General features: G+C 37.9%; 1 protein-coding gene across 1 annotated transcript in view; it reads left to right on the forward strand.

Moving 5' to 3' along the window:
* Positions 1 to 22,587, forward strand: part of slc15a4 (solute carrier family 15 member 4) — a 39,092-nt gene that overhangs the window by 6,755 nt on the left and 9,750 nt on the right. The window contains exons 5-9 of the mRNA XM_066690168.1: positions 826 to 997; positions 1,336 to 1,437; positions 4,798 to 4,966; positions 10,954 to 11,109; positions 17,617 to 17,775. Of these exons, the coding sequence (XP_066546265.1) occupies positions 826 to 997; positions 1,336 to 1,437; positions 4,798 to 4,966; positions 10,954 to 11,109; positions 17,617 to 17,775 (758 nt within the window). The remainder of the gene's footprint in view (positions 1 to 825; positions 998 to 1,335; positions 1,438 to 4,797; positions 4,967 to 10,953; positions 11,110 to 17,616; positions 17,776 to 22,587) is intronic.

Raw genomic sequence — 22,587 nt, forward strand, 5'->3', positions numbered from 1 at the left:
TATAATGTCTTAATGTGTGAGTGTATTTTGCTAGTGCAGTACTGTAGGTGTTGTTGATAGTGTTCAATTGTCTTTGATCCCTCTGTTCTTTTGGCACAGTACATGTTATAATTCATCATATATATATTTTTTTTTAACCAGAGAAAAGGTATTCTGTTGCGCTCTGCTTGACTTTGAACCAAAATAGCACAGTTGTCTTGAAATCGGCCTTGCAGATGAGAGTGACTTGCTTTTAAATGGGTTTAAGTCCTTGCAACAGACATTCAGCTTTTAATGTCGAGATCCTCTTTTCCCAATTCAAGGTTTTCTGTTTTAGTAAACTTTACTCAAGGGATATTGCAAGAGTAAAGATCAAATATTGAAATATTAAGTAGTTGTTTTTTTTTCTGTGGTGCAGTAAACCCCTTTTTGTAGACTAATTTTAATTTATAAATGTTGTCTTTCCCTTAAATAGAATGTTCTTACCAAACAAATACACACAAGATATATTTGTCTATTTTGGAATTGAAGGATTAATTATTGTGCAAGCAAATATATTCTACCTTTATGTTTTGCCTTGTTAACATCATAATACAACTTCAGCTGTCTTTTCTGTTCATTAAGGTTGAGGCTTTCATAATTACCTACTTAAGTTTTAAACTGCTGCTTTATTTAGATGTAGACATGGCATTGAAGAATGACTCATTACTGTATTTTACGTGCAGTAGACCCTACATGAAGTGAACTGAATACACTGTATATTTACACACAAAAACAATGAGAGAATTGTTCTGATCTACCATTAAGGACAGAGCCAAGTTTAAATTTGATGTATTCATTTCACAGGAATGAAGTTAAAGGCGTGTCTTCTTCACGACCAAAACTGGGTTTGCTGGACTCCGCAAAAGAACGATATGGGGGAAGGTTTCCCGAGGAGAAAGTGGAGGAAGTGAAGGCTCTTTTCAAAATCATTCCCGTCTTCCTGGCTCTGATCCCATATTGGACTGTGTACTTTCAGGTAAGAGGTTATGTAAATAATTCCTGGTATAAAGAGACAAAGTAATTATTTTGAGAAAGCAGGGTTGAGCTTTGTAAAGTGTATTTGAATTAAGTGGCTGTAATTGGAAAAACTAGCAATGTGTGCTTTTTACATTTCACTTTGTACCTGTGGTTCCTATAAAGGTATATCAGTAATTTATAGGTTTTGAATTAATTAACGTTGTCTTATTTTAAATGTATGCAAAATACAAGCTTTTAGAACTTCCAATGATGCCGGTTTTCTGTCCCGAGGAAGATTTCAGAAGAACAGCACTACAGTGTAAGATATATTGGTTTTGTCTCTTTGCTTAATTATAGATGCAGACCACATATGTCCTCCAGAGTCTGCACTTAAGGATTCCTGCAATCTTTTCAAAAAGCTCAGAAGGAAATTCTTCTAACATCTCAGCCTTGCATACGGTGAGTAACACTAAGGTATGTCTGCAAAGAAACAGCCAGAGGAAAGAAAATCTCTTTAAGACCGTTTTTTTTGGGAGTTTAATTTTTAACCAGTATCCCTCAAGACATTACTAGGATTGTGTGCTAACAAGCTGGAGTCGGCACACGTCGAAGTTAAAACGTTGCTACAGTGACATCAGTTTTGCGGCCTTACCTGCTGGCAACTCATTAACACAAAAAAGGTAATCTTCCCAATCCCGAGGGAGAACAGCCTTACAGTGTAGTACAGAAACTCGGCAAGGGCTCAGTTTTAGAAATCTGAATAACCCCTCCCTCTGCCTCACACACACAATCACACACACGCACACTAATAACAATAATAAAAGATCATGATTTCATTGTCTAACATACTATTCCTGTCACAGTGCCGTGGTTTTCCATCTAACGTAACTCTAGACATGTGATGAGCTGAGAATACATAGTGGTGTAGTATGTGGCATGAGTCGTTACTCAGTAAGGGGAACCAATTCATGCAAACATGAACAGAAACAGTGTCTTTAACAGCCAAACACTATCTGATGTGAGGTGATGTCCGCCTTGTTATAGCAAGGGTTCGAAAGAGCAAAGGAGTTATTTGTCAGGCATGGCTGTAGGTCCAGATTTGTTATAGTTGAAAATAGTGTGAAGCGCCAATCTTTGTGTGTGTGTACCATTATCATCAGCCTTTGTTGATCCTCTGCTGGATGAGGCCCACCCCACCCGAGTTTCTCAGTCTCAACCTACAACGTCTTCTTGCAAAGCTTCTACTCCAATATTTTTCTTTGGTCATATTCTGACTTCGCATCCATTCAGTAGCTTCTTTGTTTCTTCTCGCATCCATTAGGTTTTCTTATCTCTTCTTGTTTTTGTTTTTTGTAAACACACACAGACAATGACAATTACTGATATTGGGCTGTAACTCAAATAGTTACATTTTTATTTTTCTTCCTTATTCTATTTCTGAAATATTGTTCACCTCTTATATGATATTCATCTGTGTACTGGTTTACTTTTATCAAGATTCTACTACTGTACTTTACAAGATGACAATTTTAGTGATTTTTTTTTTTTTAATATATATAGACACGACAGTTCAAAGCAAGTCTTTTTGTAAGGAGAATGCTAAAGATTATTTTTTTTCTTTAAATCAACCACAAATGTATCTCAGTGCTTCTTTTTTTAAAATGTATGTATAATATTTATAACAAAGCAAGTCTATTTATGGCACTAGATTTCATTCTTGGCTTTATACGTCTCCCACCCCTGCTGTATGTGAATTGACAAAAGGGAAGCATGCATTTTTTGATTTTCTTTTCTTTCATTTACAAAACAAAATATGGAGAAGTGAAAGTGGAACATTTAAATTGTACAATTTACAAGTTCTAATACTATGCGTTTAACTAGCACTGAGATGTAATTGCTGCAGAAAGTACATAATGTAACAACCAACTAAATAAGTACCTAACATACATTCATTTTATTAAAATGAAATATGAACAAGTTTCTAGGAGATAAGTCTCAGATTGAGTGTGATTAATTCTTATTTATATTTAATTTCAGTGTCTTCCCCCTATTAGATGTACTCTAGAGAATACTTTTGCTTTAAATATATCACCACGTGTTAAATAATTTGCTCATAATTTCTACACTCAACCAGAAAAAAAAATATATATATTTTTTCAGGAATATGTTCAGGAATTTCTGCGCTGTAGGAAGTATTATACCATAAATATTTCTTTCACCTTTAAAATTTAAATTATTCTCAAAGTATGCCTTCCATTCAAGATTACATCCCGATTTGTGCATATTATATATTTTTGTAAGATCTATGCTTGTTCTTGTTTGTTTGGTCCAATCTTAACTCTTCCTACAAAAACAAGCTTCAAGGAAGACCAATTGTCACATGCAATCAAATTAAAATTGCACTATGGTGAAGCTTTCGGATATTTAGTCAGAATACGTCAGAATATTTTTTCCACATTGGATGCTCGCATTGTGCTTTCGGAAACGAGTTTTGAAGCAATGTTTCCCGCACTAGTTAAGCGGCGTGTGAATATGTATTCTCAACACTAGCAGCAAAAGTTAACAAACTTCAAGATATGCAAATAAATATGATTTCAAGTAACATTAAAATTCAGATGATGTAACCCATTCATTGAATGCCCTGTAAGTGTAGACAAACCTGTAGTGGGAGGCTGGTCTCCTGTGTTTAGTCTGAATTGAATTAACATGAGAATAAGAAGATTCATCCTTCCCCCCAGTTTGTCTCGCCTTAATTAACACTAATGTAAATCTGTTCCCCCATGAACACAAGGCCCTGTTGGGATGTTACTGCCACTCAAATGAGGCTAAACTCATTTGTAAATAAGCCTTAATTAGGATATCTTTAAGCTATTGAATATGACTGTGTGGGGGGGGGGCTTTTAAACCTCAAAATCACATGCACACATTGCTACAGAAATGGCAACTCCTATGAATATAAATTTAACGGGGGAATAGAATTAAACTGTAACAACCTTTATGATGGAGGTCTTGGGAGCTCTGTGTGAATTCAGAGTGAGATATATTAATTTGTGGAAGAAATAAACTTTGTAGTCACAGATTATGATTCTGCAGAATCTATTTTATGACATGGGTAAAATGTTTGAATGCGCAGATTGTTCCGCCTGAGTTTGAAAGGAAGTGATTTGACATTCATTACCATACTCCTTAACACACTCTTACTGACTACCATGCATCACTGAACACTTCTGCTTGTGGCCAGTAGGTTAAGGTATCCAGATTTATTTAGTTTTATGCCGTTTAAACAGCACTGTATTCTGATGATCGGAAGAAAATGTGCCTGTACATTTTTTAAATACATTTTTTCATGAAGGCTTAATTTTACTGTAAAATGTGGTGTTTTGTGGTATTTTCTGCAACAAGTCTTTGAAATGTTGGTTAACAAGTTATGAAATGTACTGCGAGTTATCAGTAGGGGGTTCTCTGGTGTGAGAAAAAGATGATGACTCAAATCCTTGCAATATCTATATGTTCTGATTTGGAACTGCTTTATGTATCAGTTTGAAGTATTGGGCTTAATCGTGGTTTATAGCTAATCTGCTATTTAAGGATTGTTGCGTGGTGCCTTCAATGTTGAGCAGTAGTCCACTTCCAAATAAACCAGGCTGGGGGGCTCCTCTTTTTTGAAGGGACTGGTCCAAGGTCTGTCCAGTGGCAATCTCTTTAGTGGAGAAACTGTGAAAAGTCGAGGCCACCAAGGTTACACAGATTATTATTTATGAAATGGAATAGGCTTTAACCTGCAGATTGTATATTTATTTACCCCCCTCTTTGTTTCAGCTTCCTGCTGCATGGCTGACTATGTTCGATGCCCTCCTGATCCTGCTGCTAATTCCCCTGAAAGACAAAGTGGTCGACCCCATTCTGAAACGCCGAGGCCTGCTGCCCTCCTCCTTGAAGAGGATCGCCGTGGGGATGTTCTTTGTCATGTGGTCCGTGGTGGCTGCTGGTGAGTGTGGCGGGGCAGGGGGGAAGAGAGCAGAGTGATGGATGTCTTGTTGGAAATGCAGAGGACATGATTTCTCCACCAATGGAATTCCCAAGCAAACCTATAATTTATAATCCACTTCATCACCGAGAAAAGGCCTTTTAAGTCTGTTGACTGACCAGCTGCATGTAACAATACTCAGTGGCCCAACATGGCCAGTATGACAGATTTACAGCAGGGTCATTAACATTAAAGGTTTAACATGCATTAGATGTTTGTGTTTGTTATTTGTACTTTCTTTGTGTATAAATGATCATCAGGGGCATTTTAAAACCGACTGGTAAGTGGTCTTTAAGCCTGGTTTCAATGTGAGGTTTAACATTGCAGTTTGAATAGTATTTTTATTCGGAGGATTACAATTGTGAGCTTTATTTGATCTATAAACATCTGCCTTTATCGATCCACTGCTGGATGAAGGGATCCCCAAGATATTTCCTCTTCTTTAGATGTGCAGTCACTGTTTTTTCAGGTCACACTAGCAAATCTTATGTAATCTTCACATCTCTATCTCTCTATCAAGTTAAAAATATTTGACCATGCTCTGCTCTTTCCATTGTTGTTATTGGTAATAAAACCACATCATGTGGTTTAAAATAATCAAAGGTTCTACTCTGCTCCCACAATCTTGATGACAGAGATCAGAGAGCTCTGTGAAATCAGATAATTTGATGTTTGAACAGTGTGACAACACACTGGATCACTTGAGTGGTGACGTGTGATTTTTCTCATTGAAAGAGGGAAAAAAATTACAGCACATCTGTTATAAAATCAATATAAAGTGCAATGTAAGCATGTAATCAAAATACAGATAAGCAGTGATTTCTTCAAAACAAATAATATACAGGTTTTCATTTCTGGTGGGGAATTCCCAAAGTGTGCTTTTAAAAGAAAGTGAAAAACAGGAACAGTACCTAAGTCACATGCTTGAAACATTATATCTACAGAGCACCCACTATTTCTCACAATTGTTTTCACCTGTTATCTTTATGGCAGGGTTTCACTATTATAGGAACACTTGATTCCCAGAGTGCATTTGGAATTGCATGGTAATGTTCAGTATACAAATTTGACACTTACATTACCGTTCAAAATATATTCAAATAACAAAGCGTCATATCCTTTTCGTTTATTAAAATTTAATTAGTACTTTATATGGTGCAGTATTACATTCACGAAAAAAGGCATCTGTAAAGATGCCTTGGCAACATTTTCCAAGCAAATGTATTGTCTTTCTTTGATCATATATGCATATTTCTGAAATGTCTAATACTAGTTTTTAAATTCTCTTGCTTTATATCTTCCTTACCACTTACTTTAGTACGTCTTACTACATTACTGTAAACCTATTCTAATTTAAATATCACTATTTCAACTCCAGGGAAAAGGATTCATTATCTGCTTTTAATGCTTTGTGACCTTAAATGTATTTGTGTTCTTTGTGAATATTTTTGGATCTATGCAGATATTTCCACTGGAAGGCTGAGTAAACACAAATGTGCCGTCTCAGTTTAAACTTATCCCTTGTAGTTGAGAGAGGATTGTCTGTAGATCTTGTAAATAAGGTCAACTAGTGTGCAAATCAAGTGAATTATCAGTATGAAATACATTTACTGGTGCATGTATGAGAATCTCACTAGAGCTTAATTGGAGCCCCTGGGACATGTTGTTTTCCCCATGAGAAAGGCAAGCTGTGCTACATAGGAAAGATCTTTGGCTCCATCTCTTTTGTTGTATTATTAATAAATGACACAAAACCTTTCAGATTTTACTGTGTGAATTACCCACCATGTACAGTGAGGGGAAAAAGTATTTGATCCCCTGCTGATTTTGTACGTTTGCCCACTGACAAAGAAATGATCAGTCTATAATTTTAATGGTAGGTGTATTTTAACAGTGAGAGACAGAATAACAACAAAAAAAATCCAGCAAAACGCATTTCAAAAAAGTTATACATTGATTTGCATGTTAATGAGTGGAATAAGTATTTGATCCCCTATCAATTGGCTAGATTTCTGGCTCCTATGTGTCTTTTATACAGGTAACGAGCTGAGATTAGGAGCGCTCGTTACCTGTATAAAAGACACCTGTCCACAGAAGCAATCAATCAATCAGATTCCAAGGATGTCAGGGACAAGATTGTAGACCTACACAAGGCTGGAATGGGCTACAAGACCATCGCCAAGCATCTTGGTGAGAAGGTGACAACAGTTGGTGCGATTATTCGCAAATGGAAGAAACACAAAATAACTGTCAGTCTCCCTCAGTCTGGGGCTCCATGCAAGATCTCACCTCGTGGAGTTTCAATGATCATGAGAACGGTGAAGAATCAGCCCAGAACTACACGGGGGGATCTTGTAAATGATCTCAAGGCAGCTGGGACCATAGTCACCAAGAAAACAATTGGTAACACACTACGCTGTGAAGGACTGAAATCCTGCAGCGCCCGCAAGGTCCCCCTGCTCAAGAAAGCACATGTACAGGCCCGTCTGAAGTTTGCCAATGAACATCAGAATGATTCAGAGGAGAACTGGATGAAAGTGTTGTGGTCAGATGAGACCAAAATTGAGCTCTTTGGCATCAACTCAACTCGCCGTGTTTGGAGGAGGAGGAATGACCCCAAGAACACCATCCCCACTGTCAAACATGGGGGGTGTTTTTCTGCTAAGGGGACAGGACAACTGCACCTCATCAAAGGGACGATGGACAGGGCCATGTACCATCAAATCTTGGGTGAGAACCTCTTTCCCTCAGCCAGGGCATTGAAAATGGGTCGTGGATGGGTATTCCAGCATGACAATGACCCAAAACACACAGCCAAGGCAACAAAGGAGTTGCCAAATGTCAGCCTCGAAACCTTCATGACTTGGAGAGGATCTGCAAAGAGGAGTGGGACAAAATCCCTCCTGAGATGTGTGCAAACCTGGTGGCCAACTACAAGAAACGTCTGACCTCTGTGATTGCCAACAAGGGTTTTGCCACCAAGTACTAAGTCGAAGGGGTCAAATACTTATTTCCCTCATTAACATGCAAATCAATTCAAACTTTTTTGAAATGCGTTTTTCTGGATTTTTTTGTTGTTATTCTGTCTCTCACTGTTAAAATACACCACCATTAAAATTATAGACTGATCATTTCTTTGTCAGTGGGCAACGTACAAAATCAGCAGGGGATCAAATACTTTTTTTCCCTCACTGTAAATGCATATCTCTCTTACATGTATTTTATTGTGGCATTATGTAAAGATATCAGATAACATCTTTGAGAAATTATTGTTTCCAGATTAAAGCACTTAGAAGCTATAAATAAAGACCATGGCTGCACATATATGACACAATTACTTCAGTACTGCTACAGATTGATTTGACTTTTGAATTTTAACCATAACCGATCAAAAAAAACAAACATGCAGTGTTGTTCACTTGAAAACTGCAAATCAGATAATTATATATACATCGATTCGAGGATAAAAAAAACATTACTCACAGTGCTGGTTTGTTCTTCTGAACTGCAGTATGATTTTAAAGCGCAGACGGTGGGTTGAATTTTTCAGAATCCAATTGCAGCAGTCAAGATAAAAGCTTTATGGCACATTTTATTTTTATTGTGAAATTAGTCACAGAAAGCAGGATAGAGCCTGTTGCATTAAAGTACTATTATTCCCTCTGTTGTGCCTAGCAGGAGGTGCTGAATTGCACATTGTGGTATAGTAAGTGAAAAATTAAATGTCCTTTACTGCTTTACACCAATGGCAATTACATAATCTGTATGTCTGTGTGTACATACATCCATGCATGCAAACATCTTTTTCAGCTTCTATTTTAGGTTGTTGGAATTTAATGTTGAAAAAATACATCCAGCATACTATTTTAAACAAGGGGAAGTAAGAAGTCAGTTAATATAAGCAAGTTTTAATGAATGTGTGCTATTGAGTCCTGTTAATGAAGCCACTTTGGGCTTGCGTGACTTATTTATTTGCACCTTTAAAGTAAACTTTCCACTCTGCTGTTCTGTGTTTGCTGGTCATGGTGGAGGGATCATTTGGCAAATGCCTTTATCCAGGTTTACAAGAAAACAACAAGATGAAAAAGACCAGTACTAGATTTACAACACAAGTGAGAGGATAGACAGAGTAACATAGGAATCCACTGAAGAAAATTGCCAAGCAATACAATGAAAGCAAGTGCAAATGGTCCATAAACGAGAGTGATTGATTGAAAACCTGAATGAGGCAAAAGGTATATAAATGCTCTAGGAGAGTGTATGCTTTCATTGAATTCACATTCACATGTATGTAAATAATAAATAAATACATAAATAAATAAACTAAACCAAACGGTGATCATTTTTCATCCACAAGAATAAACTCTTTAGGAATTAAGTGAATTTTAAACAAAAATTGGTGAACTACTTGCTCAGTACCTGTTTGCAAGCATCTGGCATGCTGTTTTTAAGATCTGTTTGTCCCATATATTCAGATTAAAATAAACGATGTAGAGATGTATTTACTGCTTGGACTGCGAGCCAAATACAGTCTTCACAGGAATGCCGTAATGAAGGGTGGGAAAGGCATGCAACTGCTCCCTCAGCTGTCTCTCAGCTGTTCCACAGGCTGCAGATGTTGTGAATGGTGTTGCACAGGGCTGGTACTGCAGCATCATCTGTCTTGTGGTTCATACATTGCTAAACAGTCCAGAAGGATATCCCCTTTTCTTTCAATCTTGTAAGATTTACAATCAGTGTTACCGGTTCTTTATTGGAATTGGAATCTATTTTGTATTTAATGTATTTGGTAAAGAATGAAACGCAGACAAAAATGATATATGAATATTTATTTTTCAATCGCTTTAATCTACTTGAATTCATTTGCAGCTTAAGGTTTTATGTTAGTTTTTTTAAGTAAAAAAGCTCAAATTGCTTTTTAGTTATATAAAAGTATGGGATCCCTGGCTCAACATACATATATGTAATATAAAAGATTCTGTGTCATGAGCCTAAAACTTCCTCTTGGCACTGCTGCTGTCTAGCTGTCGATGGAAGGGTATTATAGGAGGGTGGATTACAAGCCTCTCTATCTGTACTAAAATGCAACATTAAGCGTAAGTGCGATGGGAGGCTGTCTCAGTGGGGTTATCTGCAAATAGCTGCTGGTTCCATGATAATGGTTATCAAATAAAGCCTTCAGGAGGGCACGGTTCCTGATGACAACAGCTTAAAGTATTATTGTTCAGCAGTCCAGTCTTATCCATTACAAATTACTGTAATCTCTTACTTCTTACACTGCTTCGATCTGTATGAACTGCTTGCTTTAACTTGACACTTAATCCCTAATGGAGCATCATATATATATATATATATATATATATATATATATATTGTATCGTCTTTGAGTCGGTGCCTCACAATTTGTTACTTGGTAATCCTACAAGTATGCCTTTCGTCCACCTTCCTGGTGTAGGGTACAAAACTGTTGTCTTGCTGTGAGGAATGTTTTTACTTCACGTTTATTAAATGCATTTCCGTTTTTTGTAATGGCCAAAGACAGGAAACAATTTGTATTGAAATCTTCCCTGTAAAACTCACACATTTTCTTGTCTTAAGGGGTGGGGGAATCAGTCCCAGAGAGCTCAAAGTCTTATATGAAAGCTATATCTCGACATGCCTATTAAAAAGTGCATGCCAAATGATTCATGCCAGTTAAGTAACTTCACTTTTCTCCTTCTCATAGTGAGATCTGTCAATTTTGCATTGCTGTAAGTGGTACTGTTTTTTTCAGATTTGACTGAAAATCATAGTTTGTGATCCAAGTGAGGCAACTTCTAGTTGAGTTTATGTAACAATGGCTGACTCTTGTGCAAATTATAAAACACTTGTGCTAATGTATAACTTTTTTTTGTCCTTAATTTTTCTGTCCATTGAAATTTAAAAATTATTTTCTCTTTAATTTATAGGAATTTTGGAGACCAAAAGGCTAGATGTCATCAAGAATGGAACCATTGACCAAGTCATTGGCAATGTGACCTACAATGCAGCTGACCTGTCAGTATGGTGGCAGATTCCACAATATGTGCTTATAGGAATAAGCGAGATATTCGCCAGCATAGCAGGTAGGTGGGAAGCTGGCTTTGTTGCTCTTAACTGGATGCATAAATCTATATTTCAACAGCAAGGTTGTAGAAAGCATTTTCATGTACTAAGATGTTGCCATGTGTACTGAATTTGCCATTAGATCGCATTAATCCTCATCTTGCAACAATTTGATATTGTGGCAGTTTCTAGCCGTATCAATCAAGTCTAATGACTCCCCAAATCAATATAGTTTATTTCTTTTGACTGAATGAGTAAAAACTCTTTCAAGATCACAGCCTTTTCTTTTTTTTTGTCATTTGAATTTTTTTCCCTATTGTTAGTTAAACTGCTAGATATGGAGTACTTGGTAGAATCAATCAGCTACCATTGATCTACAAGCCAATAGGATGATGCCTCAGATTTAACACTACATGATGGAGATTCTTTTCAGCGTCTCAAATATTTTCAGCTTTTCCTCACCTCCAGCCCCTCACTATGAGTTGTTGGTGTCAATGAACATTTAACTGCTGCATTCTCAAACTGATTGATTGTTTTGTCACATTTACTTAATTTTGTTCTTTCTCAGAGCGGATCAGAAAAGCTAGAAATATTGTTCATCAAATTTCTTGATGCACAAGGTTACAAATCATGTTACACAGGCTGTAAATAAAATGCACATACTTTTCAGTGTGATGGGAGTCTATTTTACACTGTATTATCATGAATGTTGTAATGCTTGTATTGTGCAGCTAATGAGTTTTTAATGAATGTCTGCTAGTCTGATGCTTTCTGCGGGCACTCGCTCCTTGGACTCGTAACAAAGCAGTCTATTTCTGATTCCAGGAACATGAAAATGCATTACCTCTGTAGAGATTCAATTTACATGGTCATGTCTGATCTGTGCTTTGAGGATCCTATGTGGGGATTAGAGAAATTCTGCATCCTGCATTCAAATTCACTCTTCCTGAAGTGCAGCGCTAAAAAATAAAATAAGTTTTATTGAGTTCTTTACATCACTGTGTATTCTTGTTTTTTCATTTCTCATTCAGTATCCTTTCCCACTGCTTTCATAACCTTCTACAAGGTCGCAGTGAAGCTGTATTTTGTTTTTATTTTTTTAAGGCATCTCCTGCTGTTTTTAGATGTACCAGGAAGCAAATCAGAGGGTACAAATCCATTGCTTTGTATAGCATATCTGTAAACCATCCCAAATAAGTACCACTTAGAACCAAAACTGCTACAAATTGTGTGGTTTTATCCAACACGTTTAGAGGGAGCTACAAAGCTGACTGATTACTGCTCTTTATTCTGCCTTAATGAGAATTAGGAAGGATACCTCGAAGGAACTAATCTTTTAAATCCTAGTGTTGTTTCTTGTCTTGTGCAAGCACTGCTATGAAATCGCACAGTAAATAGCTGGGATTTCATGGACAGTCCTGTTAGTTACTGAAGCAGCTTTCTTGGATTTGCTTTCAAAATGACTGCGTAGTTAAGGGGAAGGTTTAATGGGATGGAGTAATAGAAAAGTGTGTGCGAGTGTAAATGGAAAATGGCGCACCTTTTTACGGCCACAGCTGCAGAAGCTGTTTCTCACCCGCTGAGATTTTCTCCCTTTTAGCAAAGAGGAGAAAATTGGTGGCTGGAGCTCCCCAAGGTGAAGAGAAAAGAGTCCACCTAGCAATTTTCTTCCCAGAATCGTGACCATTACAAAAAAGGAGCTTCCTGTGTTTTGAATAGACGGGTGAGCTGTCGTGTCTCGGAAACTTGCTCAGATCTTTCGTTTCGAGGAAACGACTACTGAGTCAAATGGCATGATTTTGATTCCAAATGCGGAAGATATGTTGTTGTTTTAGTTGACTCCTATGCAGAGATGCTGTACTCTTGTCCTAAATTGATGGTTTCTTAGTGATTTAGGAGTCCAATGCCAGTGTCTCCGTTAGACAGATTAAAATTTCACCTTACCTTCAGTTTCAGGGTGTTAAAGTAGCTAATTTGAAAATTCTGTTCTCGGGAGGTAAATTCCGTTCTAGTTTAAATTCCGTACTGCATTTCTGTGTGGAATATTTGACTCCACCAGTGCAAGATTGTCGACTGGAAGGATTGTGTTGTAAATACATATTTAAAAAACAAGCACAATATTCAGGAAAAACAGAAAATAACCTTTCTCAGTCTATGCCTTGAGGTGCCTGTATTTAGAGAAGCACTGTGCAGATAAATAGTTGAATTGACAGTTTTTACATCCTCTGTTTTATCAAAGCATTGCCTACCTTTCCCCGTATTGATTTACCAAGACAGCTGCTTAATACAGTATCAGCATTGTTCTGAGATTTTTTCAGATTGCTAGATTTTTCTCTATTTTATGAAGGGACGTCTATACTTTAATGGTTCAAAGTGCGGGCTCTGGACTGAATTATCTGCACAAAGGTGTCACGGAATAAGAAAAGACTCCTATTTTTGTCCTGTTTTTCAGATTTGTTTTAGTTACATGATATTAGTCCCTCTTCACAGTTTAATGCAGGAAATGCCCTTTTAATCTTGCGTTAATGTGTAAAAAGCTTTAGAATTCCTGTCATAATTAAATCTCAGTCCAAACACACGTTTAGAATGGATTTCAATAATGTGGCACATCCTGGTATTAGAGACCTGGGGTTCCTGAGTTATTCTCCGTGATGTCAGCAGTCGGTTTGTAACCACACGTGAAGAATTAGATCACCCATCACTATTTCCTTTTAATATAAGCTATATTTTCAATTTTTAAATACAAAAATCAATGCACAGGGATTGTAATTGTCCCTCAGTGTGAAGTCTAGTTATGGGAGCCAGCGATTTAGTTTAGTTTTAAATTTTTTTTTAATGCACCGAATTATTTTATTGTGTCCTTAGTCATTTCAATGCTCATTATCTAGAGCATTAAAGGGTATTACTATTTCATGGAGTGACTCTGATTCTCCGACCTCGGGCTCATTTTGCAAAAAATCAAGAAATAATTATTTTGAAGTGTTTAGCCAGAATGACTATTAAAATCTTCCTCAAAGCCTTTTTTTCAATGACTGACCTTTTTAAGGTTCACTATTTATTCTTCTGAATCGGTTGGAATAATTGAGATGAGATGCAGATGATAAGGTTGTGTGCCAAAAGGATAGGACTTTCTGAGGTGGGGGGGGGGGGGGGGGAATCTTCTCACTACAGCTAATTCATCTAATCCTGTTACAGTGAGGTCCTCCGGTGTGGTTACAACTCCCCCACGATGCACAGTCCCGACAATTGACAACCCCACTACACAAAGATAACAGTGACTTTCCTGTGACAGACTTGTATAAAATGGGCCTCTCTCACTCTCCCTCTGAACTTGACGGCAACCTCAGCCTGGTTACCTGCTCCAATATGGGGGCATCGGTGTATCTTACAAGGTCATGGTCTGGATTTTAATAGCTTTTTACTGGTATGCCATTGAGCACACCAAACAAGAGGCGAACACACCAACTCCCTGAATGTGGGAGATTTCCACAATTAAGAACTCCTTATCGGCATAACTGGCTGATCTACATGGTACAAGAGGCTTCAACTTTTCAGGTTTTATTTTCTTTATCACTAACCAGGTGTAAATCTTAATCATTGTCATTAGGATGCATTTTCATCCTGATTAGGAAATTACCTTTAATCTATTTTCTGATGACACAAAATGCATGAACGAAATGCAATTAAAATGGGTAGAGGCCAGTGATTTAATGTCATTAGTTAACTATGTATTAAAATGACAAATGTGAAACCGTATCAACAGGTCCATCCAACAATGAAGGTAAATTGAAGCGGCTTTGGTCATTAAGAGCTTAATTCACACTTAATTAAGAAAGCAGAATCATCTGACAGTGCGAGTAAAGGAATGATGACAGGCTGGTAAAACACAAGAGCCTTGAATGCCACAAAGCTACAGGATGGCTGCAATGACTTGTTCTTCAGCTTGGCAAACTCAAACCTGTAAAAATACACCACGGGGTCTTATGAGAGAAAATACGGAGTCAGAGACTGAAAAAATGTTGTTGAGAATAGGTATAAGAAGTTGTACTCCTAATAAGGTTATTTCGTGGCCTCATTTCACAATAATAAATCAAGAAATGTATATTCTTATGATTCATATAGGGTACCCCCTACAAACTTCTTCCTCAACCAGAGGTATAAGGGTAATTCTCTTTCCCAGCCCCGCCTGTCAGTGCTGTTGTTTGGGTCGGCAGGAATATGCTAATCCTTGCTTGCGTATTCCCTTGGGGATTTTTAATTATATATTGCTCTTTTGAAAATGTTAAAGGCTAATATTATTTCCCAGGGAAGAAGAATTGCACCCTTCGACATAGCCGATGGGAGAAGCAAAAGAATCTTTTAAATGTTCTTGCTTTCGTTCAATTATTCAGTTTTGCAGATGAGAAAGGGCATACACTTTATTCTATGCGGTAAAATAGACATCTTTGTTCATGTATTGGACGCACATAGACCTGGTATTGAGTCAGTGTACCTCAGTAATCGCAATGTGTGTCCCAATAGTTATGTAATGTAATATATGAACTGATCCTTATCTTTCAAACCTCCTTATAGTTTAAGTAAGTTTATACGGTTTCCTCAATTAGTCAGAAATCAACCAGACAGGAGGAAGTAACCAGGCTCGTATCTCAGGTTTATGTTCGTTTTAAAGGTTACATGAGAGGATACACACATTAAAATGTTAAGATGAGCTGAAAGAAGGCGTTTTGTTATTACAAAAGTAGACCTTTTAAAGAGCAGATCACAATCCAGTTTTTAAACCTGTCCGTATATTGATTTTTCACTTGTACCTTCTATAATTAAGTAGATCTTTTGTGACCTTTGTCAAAGAAGCCTAGAACCTTCCACCCGAACATTACATGAAATGCTTCTTGTAACACAACTTCACGAAACAGTTCATGACTGCACTGCCCAGCACAATACAGTTGTGTCTGGGTTGTAGATTACTTTTCTGTGAAAACAAGAGACTGAGCACAGACTGTACTCTCATACTTTCTGTTGCATCAGCATGGACTGCAGCACTATTCCTCTCATTAAGCAGGTAACTTCCCAAGAAACAACACCAGACTATGTGACACTGACTTTTTAACTATTATTATCATTGTTGTTGTTATTATTATTATTCTCTCTCCATCAATGTAGAAGCACGATTTTTTTTTTTTTTCTTTTCTCCTTTTCCTTACCATTTCCTAATGAGCCACATTAGTTCTGGTACAAGTATCTGTGAGGGAAGTCGTGCATTGAATTAATTTGTTGTAATGTTCCCCTCCAAGGAAGGTCTCTAAAGGCATCCTTATTTAACCAGAGCCTCATAATCTTTTCTGACAGCTGCAGCTATAGGGCTTAATTTGAAAAATCACAGGTTTGAGATGCCATGAAATTATCAATGGCAGCCAGCAGGCAGGAAGAGCTCTCATGGCAATGAGAAGATTATATCTTTTTTTTTTTTAATGCCAGGTTTAATATTGAGATGCCTCTCCAGCAACATGTATAGGTGATGGGGTTTATTGTGAGCCAAACTGTGGAAGTACAACATCACCAGTAAGGTTGTTTTGTTAGTTTGTGTGTCTGTTTTTTCTGTTGGGGTTTTCAATCTCCTTTGGTCAGAGACTTTCATATCTGGTAAAGGTTGTGCATGGATATTGTTTTTAAAGGAGTTTACTATCACTGATGCAACTGCATTAAGGGATAAATGTGGAGTCCAGCTTTTTTTTTTTAAATGCTTAATTGGTGAAGTCATTTTCCTAAAACAAGAGCAAGGCTACATCAGCAGGGATTGCGACGCAGAAAGTCTTTTGGATTAACCTAATCTCCAGTAAATGCAATTTGCACAACAATAGCAGTGTGCCCCTTCATGACAAGGTGTCGGCGTGTTATTTTAGACTGGCTTGTTTAAGTCGGACTCATGGGAACGAAGTGCTGTAAATGATTAATAGTACAGAAGGGCATTTGATTGATGCAGGCTTTTTTTTGCTGAAGGGAATATGCGACAGGACCCCCTCTCTGCACACGGTCAGTGATGCTCGTATTTGCTGCGTAAATCTTTATTTTTGTTTCTTCACTGTGATTCGTACAAGTCATGAAGACATGCACGTGACAGGGATCTACCTTCGTCGGTGTAAAGACTTCCAGTAAACTACAATAAATGTTATAAGGTACAATATGTCTATAGATAGCAATTCATTAGTGTTTACAATGCAGGTTGTTGAACAATCAGGGCAAATTGTGTAACTTTAAGTATGCACATGCACAAATTATGTGCAGTAACATTATATACAACACTCCCTGCACCCATCTTGAAACTGGTGAACACTTCAGGATATAGCTGCCCCTTCACCTGAACTTGTTTTATTTTGTTCTTTACATGTATTATTTTGGTTTTCCTTTCCTGACATGGATGGATTTTTACTACTGTACTGTTTGACAAAGCAGTTTGAGCAATGTTGCAGTACAGATGGTGCCGAACAGCAGCCCTGATTTCTATTTTTGTTTTCTTGCTTTCCCTGTAGGTCTGGAGTTTGCTTACTCAGCTGCACCAAAGTCCATGCAGAGCGCTATCATGGGCCTTTTCTTCTTCTTCTCTGGGATCGGCTCCTTCGTCGGCTCTGGGCTCTTGGCCTTGGTTTCTACCAAGGCCGTTGGTTGGATGTCCTGTCATAAAGATTTCGGTAAGTAAAAGGAATGCATAAAACTTTTTTTTCAGTCTGGATTACATTTCAGGTTTACATCTTAGATGCTGAAAGAGTGCAATGTGTGTGAATCAATCTAAAACATATTTATAGCTTTATTTATACAAGTCAATAAACAATCCACTTACCTGTATATCTCTGCAGAAAAAATAAAAACATCGTTCCTGAGGCTGAACTGAGTTGGAATAAGCCAACAATATTTACAACCTGTTGTGCTGTTATATTAGGTGGGGTTATTTTGTCTTTTTTTTTTTTTTAAACATGTCTGCTCAATAAGTTTAAAAATTATTTTAAGGCCATCAAAATGAATGTTTCTTATTAATCTATAAACTGATTTGAGGTGTTAGAATTGTCAGAAAACTGAACGGATGCCCCTTTATATTAAATGTATTATTATTTTTTATCACAAAGCCCCTTAATTGATTTTCTCTCTAATGCTGCTTTACCACAGTCAATTAGGGGACACACCTGGTGAGTCCTTAAACGATACACAAATCAACGCTTGTCAGCATCACTGAGCTAATATACCAAATTGCCTGTCTTTGTGGAAAATAAATGTGCAGCCATTTACATGCTGAGTGAAGTGGAAATCTAACATCCCTCAAAATCAGGAAGGGTTACAGTCTAGCTTTAATAAACATTCCATCAGGTTGGCTTTTCCACTTTTCTACCTCCACTTCTAATGAGTTAGTTTTGGGGTCAACTTTGTGGGGCTTCAGAAAAAGCAACCTACTGTCACTTGGTCTGACAGCTGGTTCGATACTTATAGACTCCTGGAAAACAAACAAACAATAAGATGTGACCTGACTGTCTGGAACTGAGAGTGTCACATCGCTGTTGTGAAAAGCAATCGGGATGAATTGAAGTGAAGGTGACGGTTGAAGGATTGACGTACATCCTGTGTAGTCTGTGGATATAAATTTGGGCTTCGGTATGAATGGGTTTTAATGTAGTCGGGTATAATATAAAAAGTGTTCTTGTTGCTGAAAACCAGCTTGAGAGTGTGCGGTATTGATTTGTGAACACACTTTTCCAGGCATGAGGACTGAGGACTTTTGGCTACAACTTGTGTATGTTCCACATGTTTCCAAACTGGTCAGATGTTAACTGTGTGAGCACAAATAGTGAAACTAGATTATACCTAAAGAAACTTCAACTTTCTCAAAAATGTCCCATAGAATCATTCTACTTTAAATGCAAGAAAAAATATTTGAGAAATCTCAGTATGCCAGAGCTAAATGGGTCAGTGGACAGCTTTTTAATTAAAGACTAGCCACATGAGAAAATTGGAAAATGATGGGAACAAATTTCACAAATATTTGGATAATGAATTCTTCTAAGAGCATCATTTCATAGACACAGCCAACTGGAAAGCATCACATTCCATTTGTGACTCTGGGGGATGGTATGGAGTAGTTTCGTGGGGTGTATTGGAGTATTTAAAGGGTTAATCTGTTTTGATAACCCATCTCAACTACCCCCCTTCCCAAAATAAGGAGACGCCGTTTGATTTAAGTGCCACTTAAAGAGTTTGTAAATTAACTGCAAAAAACCCACAGCAATCCCCTTATTTTAAGAGCCTTTCCTTTAATAAATAGACTTGTCAGACTAACGACAAAAGGTTTGTGTAAATCTGTCCAGGTGCAAAAATAAATTGTCTAGTGCTGGCAGTAGATTGATTTGTTCATTCCTGGTTCGAGCTTCGTGTTTGAGCGCCAAACCCAGATGCACTTTATTATGAGGCACCGTTAATAAGGTAGCGCAGTAAATTGTTTACCCACAAGCACCTAATAGGTCATTAATACATTGTGCAGACGGGTTCCCAGGTAATTTTTGATGACGTTAGCACTGGAAAGTTGGGCATTGCTTAATAAATCCATCAATTTCCTGGCCAGCAGAGTTGTTTAGTAAGCATCATGTGATTGTTAAGCAAGTTCAGACGATGAGTACAAGTTGAGTGAGTTTTTGGGTGTATTTCCAAATCTGAATAAATACATACAAATACATTTTAGATATTGTATATATAATATTGGCTCTAAAGAAGACTTTTATTGAAACAAGAAAATGCTAACCTTTTTCCAACAGACATGTTTGGCAAATATTTGACAATTATTTAACAGTTTCCCTGATTTTAGACTCTATGGCTATAGCTAAACATAAACTTGTGTGCAGTCTAGTTTAGGACAGTGCTGCAATTCCACATCAGCATTCTCAGTATTTTATGATGAAAGGCAGCCAGTGCAGACTGATGTGGGGGAAGGAGGACGCACTGTCAGCACAGCCGTAAGTGCCAAAGCCTCATGAGAAAAGGGAAAGACAACAGGAAAAAAAAAAAAAAGAATTTGCTTGGGGGTGTGATTAAACAGTCCTTCCTCAATGCAAGAGCAGGTCCCAGAGCATCGAAACACATCTGTGCGCTCACTGGTTCGTGCTCAGGGAGCATCAATGTTCAGCTGCAAGCATGACGGCTTGTCCTCCCTGGAGTCGAGCGTCTACTGCAAGAATCGCGTGTCTCACAAGCCACTTTAAACTCCAAATTCCCTGGCATGATGAGCACATCTGGGTTTAGATAAATTAACAATCTCTTGCAACAGGCAGCTCTTGCCTAAGATATGGCAGGAATTGTATTGTGTAATAATATTGGTGTTGACCGTGGGATTGGGCAAGGGTGATCTAGTCCGAGTAACCGAACGAGCCAAAGAAGGAACACACTGGTCTGACCCTCGGCTGCCTGTGTTCATTGTAATAGAGGAAGGGATTTCCCTTGTTGTGTGTTCGATCTGATAACTTTTTATGGTGAATGCTACACTAAACAGTTACCACCTTTACATTGATGTATTAAGCTCTGGGACAAAAATCAACCCTATTATTACAAGCTATATATTCTCAGTGGCTCAGGTTCAGCTCAGGGCATGTTAAGAACCAGTTTCTGCTGTTCTTTGCTGATTCGTTTTTTCTTTCTTTTTCATGCTGAAGAATATTTCTTTACCCACACTTACATGTATTTATTTTTTAATTGTTTTTGTGCGTCTGTGAATTATTTATACTTATGAAGTAAAGATTGGTAACATTTCTTTGTATGGTGTGGTGTTACCTCTGCAAGTTTCATGATTTTATTTTAATGTGGGGTCCACAAGGTATTTTGCTACGGTTTTGTGTTGATCACAACAGCACGCGAGCACAGGTGTCGCGGCTTTCACTTCCTGTGTTGATCCTCTGCCGATGGTTATTCAAATGTCAGTGATTTAATGGGTCACAGTGCTGTCCTAGGAGAAGAAATGCAAACAAATGTCCTGTGTTTCGGTGCAGAGGGTGATGGTGGAAATGGGATCAGAGCCTCCATCTATTGACATGTCTTCAAGTTTTAACGTACCGGCACAATACGTTTCAATAAATGATTTTGAAATGATAATGAACCACCACCACACTTCGTCATACCTATATAAAAAGCTGAGAATGATCTAGTGAAAGCAGCGGTGATCCTTATTAATGGCATACATCACAAACTGAAACCCGAACAAACCTGATTAAAGTTATTATAAACGGGGGCTTCTAAAACACTTCGCCAATTTGACCGTGTAGTTTTCGGACATTAACAAGACTGTAATCGCAATTTTTAATGAGGTTTTGATTAGATCCAGCAAAAGTGGAGATGTTAACAAGAGGCACTTTAATTATGTCTCTAGAATAATTTTTGTTTTGATATAATTGATTGACTTGTACTGTAACACTCCTTATAGATTCACCTTCTCAGTTCCACACCAATAAGTAAATCACTACAAGTATTTCTTGTTTTGCAAGACATTTCCTTTCTCTCACAGTATTCTATTGTGTCCCAAGGGAATGTTAGTTGTTCAATATATTGGTCTGAAAGTTACAATCCATGTTCCCCATGTTAATCTAGCTTTTGCTTTGTTAAGAGAGCTTGGATTTAGACAATTTTGTTAACATCCAAATACATCCACATGAAAGTGATTGAATATACACTCACCTAAAGGATTATTAGGAACACCATACTAATACTGTGTTTGACCCCCTTTCGCCTTCAGAACTGCCTTAATTCTACGTGGCATTGATTCAACAAGGTGCTGAAAGCATTCTTTAGAAATGTTGGCCCATATTGATAGGATAGCATCTTGCAGTTGATGGAGATTTGTGGGATGCACATCCAGGGCACGAAGCTCCCGTTCCACCACATCCCAAAGATGCTCTATTGGGTTGAGATCTGGTGACTGTGGGGGCCAGTTTAGTACAGTGAACTCATTGTCATGTTCAAGAAACCAATTTGAAATGATTCGACCTTTGTGACATGGTGCATTATCCTGCTGGAAGTAGCCATCAGAGGATGGGTACATGGTGGTCATAAAGGGATGGACATGGTCAGAAACAATGCTCAGGTAGGCCGTGGCATTTAAACGATGCCCAATTGGCACTAAGGGGCCTAAAGTGTGCCAAGAAAACATCCCCCACACCATTACACCACCACCACCAGCCTGCACAGTGGTAACAAGGCATGATGGATCCATGTTCTCATTCTGTTTACGCCAAATTCTGACTCTACCATCTGAATGTCTCGACAGAAATCGAGACTCATCAGACCAGGCAACATTTTTCCAGTCTTCAACTGTCCAATTTTGGTGAGCTTGTGCAAATTGTAGCCTCTTTTTCCTATTTGTAGTGGAGATGAGTGGTACCCGGTGGGGTCTTCTGCTGTTGTAGCCCATCCGCCTCAAGGTTGTACGTGTTGTGGCTTCACAAATGCTTTGCTGCATACCTCGGTTGTAACGAGTG

The sequence above is a fragment of the Amia ocellicauda genome, chromosome 17, assembly GCF_036373705.1.
Source record: "Amia ocellicauda isolate fAmiCal2 chromosome 17, fAmiCal2.hap1, whole genome shotgun sequence".
Taxonomy (NCBI): Eukaryota; Metazoa; Chordata; class Actinopteri; order Amiiformes; family Amiidae; genus Amia; species Amia ocellicauda.